The sequence below is a fragment of the Athene noctua genome, chromosome 12 (assembly GCF_965140245.1).
Source record: "Athene noctua chromosome 12, bAthNoc1.hap1.1, whole genome shotgun sequence".
NCBI classification, from domain to species: Eukaryota; Metazoa; Chordata; class Aves; order Strigiformes; family Strigidae; genus Athene; species Athene noctua.
In genome coordinates this window covers 17,555,239-17,567,805 of record NC_134048.1, presented here as the reverse complement: position 1 = coordinate 17,567,805, position 12,567 = coordinate 17,555,239, and the positions used below count along the sequence as shown (strand labels likewise).

The 12,567-nt window shown below is 51.1% G+C and overlaps 1 protein-coding gene across 1 annotated transcript; it reads right to left on the bottom strand.

Moving 5' to 3' along the window:
* Nucleotides 1-5,496: 5,496 nt before the first annotated feature.
* ATOX1 (antioxidant 1 copper chaperone) lies at nt 5,497-10,744 on the bottom strand. The gene is made up of 4 exons (XM_074916330.1): nt 10,423-10,744; nt 9,121-9,196; nt 7,441-7,598; nt 5,497-5,715 (listed from the first exon to the last, which is right to left on the bottom strand). Exons 1-3 carry the CDS (start codon nt 10,426-10,428, stop codon nt 7,465-7,467), a joined length of 216 nt encoding a protein of 71 aa, XP_074772431.1. The 5' UTR covers nt 10,429-10,744; the 3' UTR covers nt 5,497-5,715; nt 7,441-7,464.
* Between the last annotated feature and the right edge of the window lie 1,823 nt (nt 10,745-12,567).

Below are 12,567 nucleotides of genomic sequence, written 5' to 3'. Positions count from 1 at the left end.
GAGAGCTGCCTCCCAACCTGCTCCCTATTGCTGCCCCAAAATGCCACCTCCTGCAGCAGCTGCGGGGCTGTGAACCTCAGCTCTCCAGAGTCCAGTAAATTAAGCTTTAGTCCAAAAGGGGCTTGGGCTGTCTTTTGCAAACAGAGGCAGCACAAAAGCTGCCTTTCTCCTTTGCATTTGACTTTGTTTTCTCTCCCTCCCCATCTGCTTTTAGCCAAATGGTTGAATAGCTTCAGTATATAGTGCAGGAGGGTAAAGCCAAAGGTGGGAGCACTGGGGAAGGATGCGGAACAGCAGTGCCCTGTGGCCGCTGCCTTCCGGAGGGGCTGGGAACTGTTTTCTACCCTCACTCTATAACCCAGCTTTGATCACCTTGCTGAACCCTTGGAGAAAACAGCTCCAAAAGAAAATATTTGTGCGCTGGCTAGCATACATGTGCCCATTTCCTGCTCTTGAAGTCCTTAATTAAGCCTGGGTTTTGTTTGGTTTGGTTTATTTTATTTTTTGTATTTACACTGCCACAGTCTTGGAAGGGGAGTCTGTCAGATCCCCATAAGTTTTGCTGTTTTGGAAGCTGCAACATGGAAAGATGCCTGTGAGGGTCACAGAGGGAACGTGCAAGTATTGACAAGGGAGTGGGTACTAGCAAGGGCCTCTGGTATTGCTCTGTACATCAGTGCAGCAAGCATCAGGACAGCTCAGCATATCACCCATTACAGCATGGCCTCAGACTGGCTGTGGCCTCGTGACAGGGAAGATGAGGTCTTGTAGACCATATTGAAAAGATGCAAGACCAGCAGATTTAGTTCAGAGAGACTGTCAAGCTTTTTCCAGTCTGTTCTGGAGCTTGACTCCCTCCAAGGGACCACGTTACCTGGCTGTTTCATCACACTTGGCCTCCATCAGCAGAGATGACCACTTAGGGTGATGCTCATGACTACAGACACCCAGCCCAGTGCCACACAGACCTCCAGGTCCATCTCCTTGGCTCTACTCAAAGAGCAGCTGGTCAGGGCAATGTTGCAGATGTTGACCCCAAAAGCATGGGTGTATGATCCTGCAAGTCAAACATCGGCCATGGTGCTCATCCAGCTCCCAGCTCTGCTACTGCCATGCCTGGGCTGGGAGCAGGCAGGTGAGCAAAAGTGGAAGCCTAAGGCAGGTTGTTTCTTACAGCAAACTTTTAAAAGCAGAGTTAGACTAGAAAATCCTCATCTTTTGGTAATGAATCCCCTGTATAACAGTCTTAACACCCAGACATGACATGCCTGTGGAATTCCTGAGATTGTTGCAGACTGAACCCTGCTTTCCCACCCTGAAATTTCACAGCAATTTACCTCTCCAAGCCATCATCAGGGATCACCATTTGCAGGCACTGAGGGGGATCTCCCATCCCGTGTCTGCTTTCTGCAGCCTGCGGTGCTATTTTGGAAATTCTCTCATTTACTGGGTGGTTCAACTGAGTACAACTGCTCCTTTGGTTAAAATCATCCCCTGCCTGTCATCTGGTAATTAGAAAGCTCCAAAAAGCCAGTGGTGCTTAAGGTGGCTCTGGGATAACCAAGGCAGCTTTTTCTTTTGCGGATAAAGGACTGGGTTTTGTAGACTGTAGACTTGCCACCAAAATCAGATTTTGGTTTTAAAAGCAGGGGAAGGTAACACTGAGTGAAAAATGACACCCAGAAGTACAGCAGCGCTACAAGATGGGCAGCTCTGCAAACACAATGAAGTGGGTGAGAAAAGAAAATGCCTTCTGTTGGAAACACCACGGGTGTGTGTGTGTGTGTGTGTGGGGAAGAGTCAAGAGTCAAAGATAATTTTGAGGCAGATCTTAGTGGTTCCACAGTAGAGGCAGTTGATGGACTCTCACAGTTCAGCTGGAGCTGGGCTGAGAAGCTCGTGGAGAAACCTGAAGTGAACTCCTGCTGCTGGGAGGACATCTTCACTGATGGCAATGCACTGAATCGCAGCTCACCGGCTGCTCGCCCTGCAGCTGGCAGCGCTGACACATCCCTCTTCCATCAGGTCACTGGGATGTCCTGAGGAGCCAAGGTGTCTGTGGTACAGGAAAGCTCCTTTTCCAGGTGCCACCCTTTCCTGTTTGCATTGCAAACTGAGCATTTCCTTGTCTGAAAACGGCCTCACAGCCTCAGTGTCTGGCATATTGTTTCCTGTGGAAACCATTGTGACCATGTAATCTGTGCAGGCTTGCTGGGGTCCCTCTCCATGACATGCAACCTGGGGACCAATTTTGGGCCAACCTGATGAGTGACAATTTTGAAATCTTGGACAGTGGCAGAGCAAAGAGACTCTGCTTAGGTACTGACTGTCATACCCTTTTAGACTCTATGAAGGACTCATTTTTTCTCCCAGAGCTTTTCCATAAGCCACTCTGCAGGCCTGCTGCTCTGTTCAGACTTGACTGTCCTTCCTTAACTTCCCTAGCCCAGCTGTAATCAGCCCAAACGCAGCCCACACACCAAAGCAGGGACTCTCGCAGGGTGTCATTACTCAGCTCTGACTGTGTGTTGGTGGGAGAGGTGGCCTTTCAGGAGGAACCCTGCGCTCCTGCAGAGCCACTGCTCCAGGAACGCTGGTGCAGAGCCTCCTACACTTGCTGTCCTGGAGGTAGGACCAGCAGGTCATCCCCCCTAAACACTTTATCTTATCCAGAGGGAAGGAAAACAGGCAGAAAGAGAGTGTTCTGCAGATTGCCTGGTCTGGCTGAAATGCCCTGTTCCCCTGATAAGCCTACAAGCTTGATGGGGGAGCACACATGATGCTGTCCTGCTGGGCTTTTGGTGGAGAAAACAAGCAGCCGTTTGGGTGTCATCCTCCAGCCCTGCTCTAATAGGAGTTGTCCCAGTTCATTGGTATTTTCACTAAATGTGCCTGGAGTGCTGGGGTTAGTGACCATCACTTCCCTCCTCTTGGCTGGAGAATAAACCCCAGAGCTCCCTCTCCACGGGGCCAGGGGAAAGGCAGAGGGATGCAATGGGAGGGTCTGAGCACCGGGGCCACTGAAGAAAGGCTGAAGCAGGACTCTGGGGAGCCCTTGGTGTGTTCCCAACTGCTCATTCCCATCAGCATCCCCAGGGTATGGCACCAGAGGGGTGGCTTACACAGACTTGTCACCGCTCTGTCCCCTCTGCTCTGGAACAGTGAGTGAGGAGCAGGCCATCAAATGCCACGAGCCATCAGGTATGAAAGCCCACAAACACCGCACACGCAGAGTCTCCATCAGAAAGCAAGCGCCAGGGACACCACAGGGAAGCAGCTGGGGGCAGCCCCTGTCATGCTGCACACCTGGAGAAATTGTAGGGGCTGTAAATGACACTAATGACCAGGCAGAGCACAGCAGCCAAGCGTAATGATTGCTTGCTGCGAGGGACACTTAGAGGCATTTCTTAAAGCCCAGGACAGGGACCAGGAGGGGAAGAGTCCCCAGCCTGGACATCACTGCTCCAGTGGATGGAGACCAGCTCCAGGCTGGCTTTGTGGAGGGTCACTCCTCTCCCCTCTGGGCAGCTTGTATTCCCACCACGCTCTGCAACCAGCTCGGGGTGACCACAGCTCGTCACTGCAGCCGATTTCCACCCAAAGCTGCAATGTCATTTTTGCAGCACACGAGCTTAAAGCAGTGTCTGGCCCCTCCACCCACACTGAATCGTGGAGGGGAGGTCTGGGAGACTGCAGCCCTGCAGATGGGTGCCAAAACTTCATCTATCTGTATGAACCTCCTGCCTGGCTGTGAGCAGAAACCTTTCCTTGGCTGTCTCAGAGATAAGCAGGACTGAACCAAAACAGACAGTTCAGCAGAGCAGGCAGCGGGGAGCAGAGCAGCCGGGGCAGTGTGGATAGCATAAGCTGCAGCTCAGACATCAAGGACGAGTAGCTTGGTTTACAGCAAGACAGACTGTGAGTTCTCCTCTGCGGGCACACACACCACTGCCGGTCCCACTCGCCAGTCTGGCACACAGCAAGTGCCACAGGGACTGCGGGCTCCAAGGCCAGCCATGCCACTGCGTGCCATCCAGCTGCACACCAAACCGCCAGCACACGTCCTCCCCCAGCCCACTGCCACCAGAGCTGAGCCACCGGGCAACCAGCTGCTGCTGGTGGATGCCCTGGCCATGCCTGGGAGGAAGCTGAAAGCAGTAAATAATAATCAACATCGGCGAACACCAGCTCAGACCAGCAAGGGAGTGGGGCTAGGGAAAGGGATTCACCCAGGACCATGGAAGTGTTCTGCCAGGCATGTGAGTGCATGGGCACAAAGCAGAAATAGGTTGCAGTTCCGGGCCTTGGCTCTGGAAACTTCCTGCCACTGGGAGACTTTAATGCAAGAAAATAATGCAGTAATGTTACACTTTTATCCTTTAGCTTCCCTTAAATTAAAAAGTAGTAAAAAGTATCTGCAACACATTCCTTGAAATGTCTCCAGCCCCTGCAGGTGTATCTCCAGCACTTAATTTTACTTTAGATCAATGGTAAGGATGTACTTTGGAGTTCTAAACCACTCTAGGAAAGAATAAATTGCAACTATGTCAAAAGTAATCTCAATGTACAAGTGTGAAAAATCTCTTAATATAGAGTAACCTTTTCCTTCAAACTTTAGTTGGTTTTCCTTTCTGTAGGAGTCAGTTGTGACTGGTAGGTATGGGAGACATCCCCCAGGTGAACGAGAGACAGCAGACTGGGACAGACACGTACAATCCTTTCACTGGGCTGAAAACCTGAAATAAATGGATGAGAGCTGGGCAAAGCAACAGTACAACTGGTCACTGGGCTGAGATATAAGAAGCCTTGGAGATCTCCACATCCTTCCTCCAACCTTTCTGCATTTCTCATCAGCACAGGCATTCCTCTCCTGTGTCTGTGGGTGCATGGAGCACCCGGGGATCCTGCCCAGCATCAGGCCCTCCATTACTTGTTTGGTTGAAATTTTGTAGGTGGGCAGGGAAGGGGGCAAGAGGAACACTTGCTAGGGGAAGGGACTGATCCAGGTGTCTTGAGCTGGGCCCAGGATCCAGAATGATATCTCACATTTATATGGTTATGCAGTGCCCTAAAAAGCACTGTACTAAACCTAGGCTGAGTCCGTGTTCCCTGCTTCTACTTGCAGTTTGGTGGCCTGTGACCTCAATCATCTTGCTGGGGTCCAGTGACTTCTGCCTCATGGTCCCATTTAGCTCTAAAGGACACTTGCTTATCCTTGACTCACAGGGACTCCAAGAGTCCCTTCTTCCCAGCACTCACATCCCAAATGGAAAATTTGTCTGTTCTGTGGTGGAAAAGACAGACTGCCCGAATCTAAGTGACATTCAGGCTTGGTTCTACTGAGACATGTCCCTCAGGCAGAGATTACAGTCAGTTTCTAAAGATAGGTGCAATTTCCTGGGAGAGTTGTCTTGCATGTGAGGGGTAGTTTCCCATCTCTTTTACAGAAAACCACTTAAAGCAGTACAAAGACACACAAGACACACAGACATGCACTGAAAGATAGAAGCAGCGCCTTGATTTACTGTGGGACTAGAAACAGCATATAACCTCTAGATTTCTCCACTTTTTTTAAAAGCCCAAGATGCAGCTGTCTCTTCCTGCCAGCCCTCTGCTTCCCAACATCTGGCAGGGTAGTAAAGGTCAAATGTCAGAGCAAGTTGGGAGGTATGCAAACAGTTAAGCCACCTTTTTGCTGAAGTCATGTTTGAGTTCCTGCAAAATAAATAAATAAATAAATGGAAAAAATACCAAAGCACAGAGATCATGTTATACAAAGATGCCCTCTGCTGGTCACAAGCCAAAGGAAAGCCATCCGCCTGAGCTCTGTGTCAATGATTTGTGACTTCCCTCCCTCCTTTTATGGATGAACCCCTAAAAATATTCCATATGAAGAGAAATGTGCTCTAAAACTTTGTGTTTTTTCCCATGACAGCTGAAGTGATCTAGCAGCAAACTACTAGCAAGGACAGTCAAGCCACTTCTCTCTTTTGTTTCGGATCTTATGATCCTTGGATAAGTCAAATAGCTTCAGTGAAAATCCAGTAGAAAAACAAAAGCATTGAAATAAATGTTCTGCCAGGTCAGCCAGTGGAACTCACTCACTAGCTGCCCTGATGCAATGTAAGGAAAGTGGTGAGACCACAGGGCTGGGGAAAAAAGGGGCACGTCCACATTATTTGAGACTGGCTTTGCTGTAATGGTTAACTTTTGCAGGCATTTGAGACATAATCCACAAGTCCCTGCAAGTTGAAAACAGCTCTTGCAGTCAGTACTATGAGCTGAAAAGTATTTCAGGCACTAATCAGTTCAGAGCATGTTTCTGTCTGTTTTAAATAGCAATATTTTTTGATCATAGCTATAATTTTAAACAATTTCTAAGAAGCATTGAGAGCTTGCTCAGATGATACAAATTGTAGATTTAAAATCTGTTAAGTCAGTATTAAACAGTGCAGGTCTATTGGACACACACATCAGTATCAGCTCAATTCTTTCTTGTATCAGTTTAATTCCTGCTGGTGTAAATCCCTGATTTAATTTACTGACTGGGAATTAAATCAGCATGAACTGTTTCAGTGCATCTGTGCTGGGTATTTGTGATGGTCAAACCAGACCATTTCAAAACAGTGTCATTGGATTAGAAAGCTCCACTGACAGAAACAAGCTCTTAAAAGAGATGCAATATAATAACCTTGGACACTAAAGCACAGTACACACAGTGAACGGGCAGCCCTCTCCTCCCACTTCATTCTTTTCCACTGAAATTGAACCCTGTCTGCAAAAATATTTCACAGTCAGGAAAGAGTTTTGTACATGTTCTCATAGTGTTGGGACTCTAGGAAAATCAACAGGCTGCAACAATCAGGTTGCCTTGGGACAGATGTCCAGTTAGCCAGGGGCTGTGTGTCCTGGGAGCTATTCTGAAACCCAGCATTTTACACCCATGAGGGTAGCAGGGTGCTGTTTTTATCATCCTCGAGTTTAGTGGAGGATTAACAGTGATACCAACAGAATCAGACGTTGGAGGTCCTTGTGCTAACAACCAACCCCCTCCATCACGTACCCACAGGGGTCTTTGTGTCCCACTGCCCTCCCAGGTATTGTTGGGGGCCACCAGTCTCTTTGGTCAGCTGGTGAATGTCTTTGGGATTTGTTTTCATGCATGATACGCTCTGGCAAGCTCTAGATTCACATGGGAAAGGCACAGAGGTTGTGTTCCACCTCTCCTCTACAACCATGGTTGGGATCACACGGGCTTTCCAGAATATCTACGGGGTCCCACACAGAAATGGTGCTGGCTGTATGTGGTCCTGCTGCTTCTCTGAGTTTGCTGAAGCTGGACCTGCAGGTCTTTCCTACTTTGTGCATCCCAGGAAACAGCCTGTTTTACTGGGAGAGCTGGAAACTCTCTCTTCAGCATTTTATGCACGTGGTATATACCTAGCCTCCTCACACCGGGCAAGGCTACTGTGCAGACTTCTCCCCAAGGTAGGAAGCGTTCTTTCCAGTCTTCTTTAGGGTTTCCAACAGGGTGTCAACACTGTGCTCAGAGTCGATGCACACCTTCTTGTTGGGCAGGTCAATATCAAACTGGACACCTACAAGGAAAGAAAAAACCCACTCGCACAGCTAGAAGTAGCTAAAGGGTGTGAGCATGGGGAAAGCTCACCTTCCCACATTCGTGCTCTCAAGGCCATCAGTCATATGTACGGGTGCTTCCTGCCAGCAGTCCCTGATCCCACCACCAGCCAGCAAAACTAAACTGGTATCTTGCCAGCAGTGGTATGAAGGAAGCCAGGTCTCCTATCGATCTGCATCGGGCACCACAGATTCTCAGCTACTTGAAATCTGCTCACCCCACCCTGGATCAACAGAATCACTCATGCAACAACCAGAAAGAGCTGAGTTTAAACAAATCACTATAATCTCCAACTTGCTCAGGCTGTGCTGTGGTTTAGCATGGATAGTCACTAACGAGGCAGTTAGCCTAGGGGTTAGAAGAGGGGTCAGGAGAAGTTTCCTCAGTGGCAGTACCAGCTAACAGGAGAGAGGGAAAAGACACTTTCCCATGTGGATTTCTGAGTGACTAGTAAGGGTGAGCCACTGTCAGCCCAGTGAAAGGAACTGGACGTGAAGTCTCCATCCAGTCACATATTTTCACAAAACTTGCATGTTATGTATCAGCTTTGAGAGCTTTGCCACATCATCACATGAGGCTGATACTGGCAAGCATGTTGAAGAATGGTGGAAGTGCTGACAACCACAGACAGAGTAAGTGGGATCAACACAGCCTGTTAACGGTGTCTGGAAGAAGTTGCAAGGTTGTTGCATCTCTTTTAAGAGCTTGTTTCTGTCAGTGGAGCTTTCTAATCCAATGACACTGTTTTGAAATGATCTGGTTTGACCATCACAAATACCCAGCACAGATGCACTGAAACAGTTCATGCTGATTTAATTCCCAGTCAGTAAATTAAATCAGGGATTTACACCAGCAGGAATTGCACCTTCTCCTTGGTGAGTGAGAGCTCTTCTCACTCTGTGAGGGTGGGGGAGCAGGATGACAGGTCCTCACAACTGGTGAGTGTGGGTCAGGTCCTTCTCTCTTGGTAATCCCAGCTCCAAGGAGACATGGGTTATAATTTTCCAGGTGGTATTAAAAATAGGCTGTACAGGCAACCACCAAATGCTCTGCTCAGCAGCTCTTTGCTGTGACAGTTCTACACGTGGGCACTGATGACACATCAGGGAAGCACCAGAGATACCCTGGGCTTCCTTGGGAACAGCACCTGGCAGGACACCCCTTCCTTCTGGCAGCCCAAGCAGGGATCTACCAGTGTGGTTCCCAGAGGGTTCAGGATGAGGCCCTGGTGATTCACAGCCACCTGCAGCCATGGCAGCTCCTCCCTCCCTTGACATTTCGCCATGTCACGAACAATCAGCAACTCATTACTAAGCAGTAGGCTCAGAGCAGAGCAGGGATCAGGGGTTTCAATGAGCCACTTTCAGCTTTTACCTACAGCGCTACCCTTGCAAAACAGAGGATCCCAGGGCACTGACATCCTGCCCTGGAGCTGGCGTTGCTCGGGTGAGCTGGCTGTCACACACCCAGCACTGACTCACCTCCCAGCCTGTGCAGGACACGGGTGACCGCATTGGAGCAACCTTCACAGGTCATGTCCACAAAGAACTCGTGTTTCTGAAAAGAGGCAGATGAGGGATCAGGGAGGGAGCAGCGAGCAACACACCATGAGCACTCAGTCTCCACACTTGCCTTTTTCCTTGGGGAGGTGGGTTCAAATCCTCCCCAACCAAAAGGTCCACACATATGCCACTAAGGGATCCTCAGCAAAGCCTAGAGCTCTCAGCACTCCTTCCTGTGGCGTCCTTGTGTTGTCCCTCACAGCATAACCCTAGGGGCCTCTGGAGATTGACTGGCCCCTGCTCAGAGCAGGGCCACCTTCAGGGTCAGCACAGGTTGCCACCTCTGTGGGCCTCTGCTGGACACACTCCACTCGTCCTGGAAAGCCCAGAAGTGAGTGCCCTCCCTCCAGCTACTTGCTGTCCTGAGTTAGACTGCAAGATTTTTTTGGTGCTTGCCCATCCTATTCTTGTGTCTATAAGGCCACGGGTCCCCAACATAATAAACTCATAAAAGTATCAACAAAGCTGAAATTTAAGGAACATTAGTGCTGTTTGTCCATCGCTTCACTCCACCCAGGCCCCAGTGCTACCTTCACGAGCTGTGAGAGATACTGGGTCAATATAAACGCGCTTGCCTGTAACACTAATTGTGTTCAGTCTTTGGCACCAGCCGGATCCTAACCTCCTTTTCTTGCAATCCTTTTTACTTTCCTTAAAAAATAAAAGTAAAGCTGTTTTTTATCTGTTACCCGCAATCCATATTTCTTTCTATTCAAAACCACCCTCTGCCCCCCACCACTGAGAGGCTGAAGCCCCCCCAGACACAATTCACCCAGGAAAGCTGTTCAGGAATGGCGGTTCCCATTAGGATTTTCCAGTGTAATTAGCATTTTCTTGATTTTTATTTTTCAGCTGCCCTGCGTGCTCTGGGGGCGGGTGTGCAGGAAGGAGGCCTTGGGACGGGAGGGCCCGCACCGCAGGGCTCTCCCCGGGGACGGCCTATGCCCTCAAGCCCCGGTGGCTGCGGGGGAGGTACGCCGGCTCCTCCCGGTCCCGGGCAGCGCCCTCCTGGCCCCGCCGCCTCCGCTGGCACCGGGACCAACCCCACCATGTCCCCCGGCCCCACCAAGGCCCCCTCGGCCCCACGGCTCGGCCCCGGTGCCCGACCCAGCCCGGCCCGGGCCCAGGCGCTGTGCGGGGCCGGCCGAGGGCCGCGATGGGCCGCGATGGGCCGCGATGGGCCGCCCCCCCCCGCCTCCCCGCCCCGGGCCCGGCACCCACCGGCATGGCGGAGCGCGGCGGCGGCTCCCGGCTCTCAGCGCGGCGCGGAGGAAGGGGCGGGCCGCGCCCGGCTCCAGAGGGCCGAGGCTGGGCCTGGAGCGCCGGGCCCCGAGCGCCGGCCCCCAACAGCGGCCCGGGGCGGCGGAGAGTCCGGCGGCCCCACCGCGGCCCCAGCCCTCCGGGGAGCTGGGCTCGCCCCCTCCCGCGCAGCGGGGCAGGCACCGCCCGGCCTCCCCGGCCCCTCTCGGTAACCTCGGACAGGCAGAACCGTTCCGGCCGCCTTCATCTCTGACCCCGGAGCTCCACCGTCGTCGGGGTGTCAGAAGGTTTTGCAAAGTCACCGGTGGGCCAGGAACGGGGATCAGCTGCAGAGAGGGCAGCGAGGTCGGAGACAGCTGCACAGAGACGGTTCCAGCACAGCAGGAGTTTGGGGCTGGGGGCCTCAGTTTGCACCGACATGAACTGGCTCAGGCTGTGGGATGCAGGAGTTCGGACACTCTTTGACCCGTTCTTAACACTGACCAAATTGGTTTTAGTAGCCTTTTGGGCACAGCGATTTAATTCTTATGAGTATTCATTGCTGAAACGCAGCTCCACTTCTCACGGTTATGTTTCTCTTCCCATTTTTCTGATACTGCCACCCCTTGTGAGGAGATGCACTGGGGCTGCGGCTGGACCGGTGATGCCGCCCAGGTTAGGATGAAGCCCAAGGTGGGAGTAAGGCTGAGGTTATTGGAAGGCACGAGATGGCAGAAAGGGTTAAGGAGAAAGTGGTGGAGAAAGTTTGGACTCGGTGTGGATCCCTAACAGCTGCTGGCACCCTGCCCGGTGTTCTGCCTGCTTTACGGGCTAAGAGACAAAGCGACTGCGGAAAGTGGGAAGAGTCATAAAGATGGGGCAGGAGGCACGAGGGTTGGCAGGGCTGCTTCAGAAAGCTTGTTCCTCTCTGTCTTTTGAGGTTATGAGATTTATTCACTTAGGAGAGCTCTGGTAGACTGGATTATTTAATGAGGGAGGTTTGGGGGGGGGGGGGTTATTCTGCTTCAGAATAGGTTGAGAGAAAGGATGCTGGTCCCTGAGGATGTTTTTTGTGTCTGCTTTGGGGTGGTTTGTTGTTTTTGTTGGTTTTTTTTTGTTTGTTTTTTTCCCCTGGGTATTTGTCCCTTTGAAGGAGAATGGGTCCTTTTCTTAAAAACTCGAGTCAAGGTGGAGGAGGCTGTGGTGGGGGCTGGGAGCAGCTCGGATGCTTTGGCAGGCTGTGGGTAACCAGAAAAGGATACAGTGCAGTACGTAAGGGCTGAGAAGAACTGGCAGAGCTGCGTGGGGGGCGACACTTCCTGACCACGTGCTGGGCTTCAGCATCTTCCTGTTAGCAAGCTGCTGCAGAAAGAATAACTGAGGTGGTTTTGGTTATTTGCTACCACACCAACTGGAGCTGCATCCTGGGATGTCAGCTGGCCTTGGCTAACCCTTCCCCTCGCACGTAGTTGATGCTGAACAGCTGAGCCCCTGAAGACTGAGCTGAAGATGATGTGAATGCCTTTTCTAGCAAGTTTCCGTTGCATGGAGGGAGCGAGGGCATTCATTTTAATGTGCATAGGACCCTGTTGTTGTACTGACTTTTTTATAAAAGAGGCAATATCTGTCCCCTATTGCTCTAGGAGAGATGTCAAAGATCCCCCCCCGGCAGAGTTTATTTCGGACGGCTGTTGTGCTGGGTCACTGGTCTCATGTTAAACTTGGTAAAGTCCGCGCTACTGATTTATGAACTGGCAGATTGCAATGTGGCTTAGTCTATAAATAGCCAGGGTGTGTGTGGGGAAAGGATATTAATGCTGAGCATGGCCCCATGCCAGTCCACTGGCTGTATCTCTAGCTGCAAGACATAGCAGGGAGGGTTTTAGGCAGCTTTTAGGGACATGGTGGTGGGGAAGAAGTTACTTTTACATGGTGAAATATATCTCTGACTGCTTCATGTCATAGGTACGTTTGGGATGGGATGTGACACAAACAAGTGGAAAACCATGGCCTTCTGGGAGCTGGCTGGTTCAGGCCAACTGTCTGCTCCCTCAGCCTCCTGCTCTCCTCAGCCTCCCTGGACCAGCAGCTGCTGGTGGTGAGGATCTGTGAGCTTCGAGGCTTTTC

What these genes read in the sequence shown, in the direction of transcription:
- ATOX1 (XM_074916330.1), bottom strand. An exon ending in TGTCCTGCACAGGCTGGGAG is followed by an intron (nt 7,599 to 9,120) that starts GTGAGTCAGTGC and finishes CTTTCCTTGTAG; the next exon opens with GTGTCCAGTTTGATATTGAC.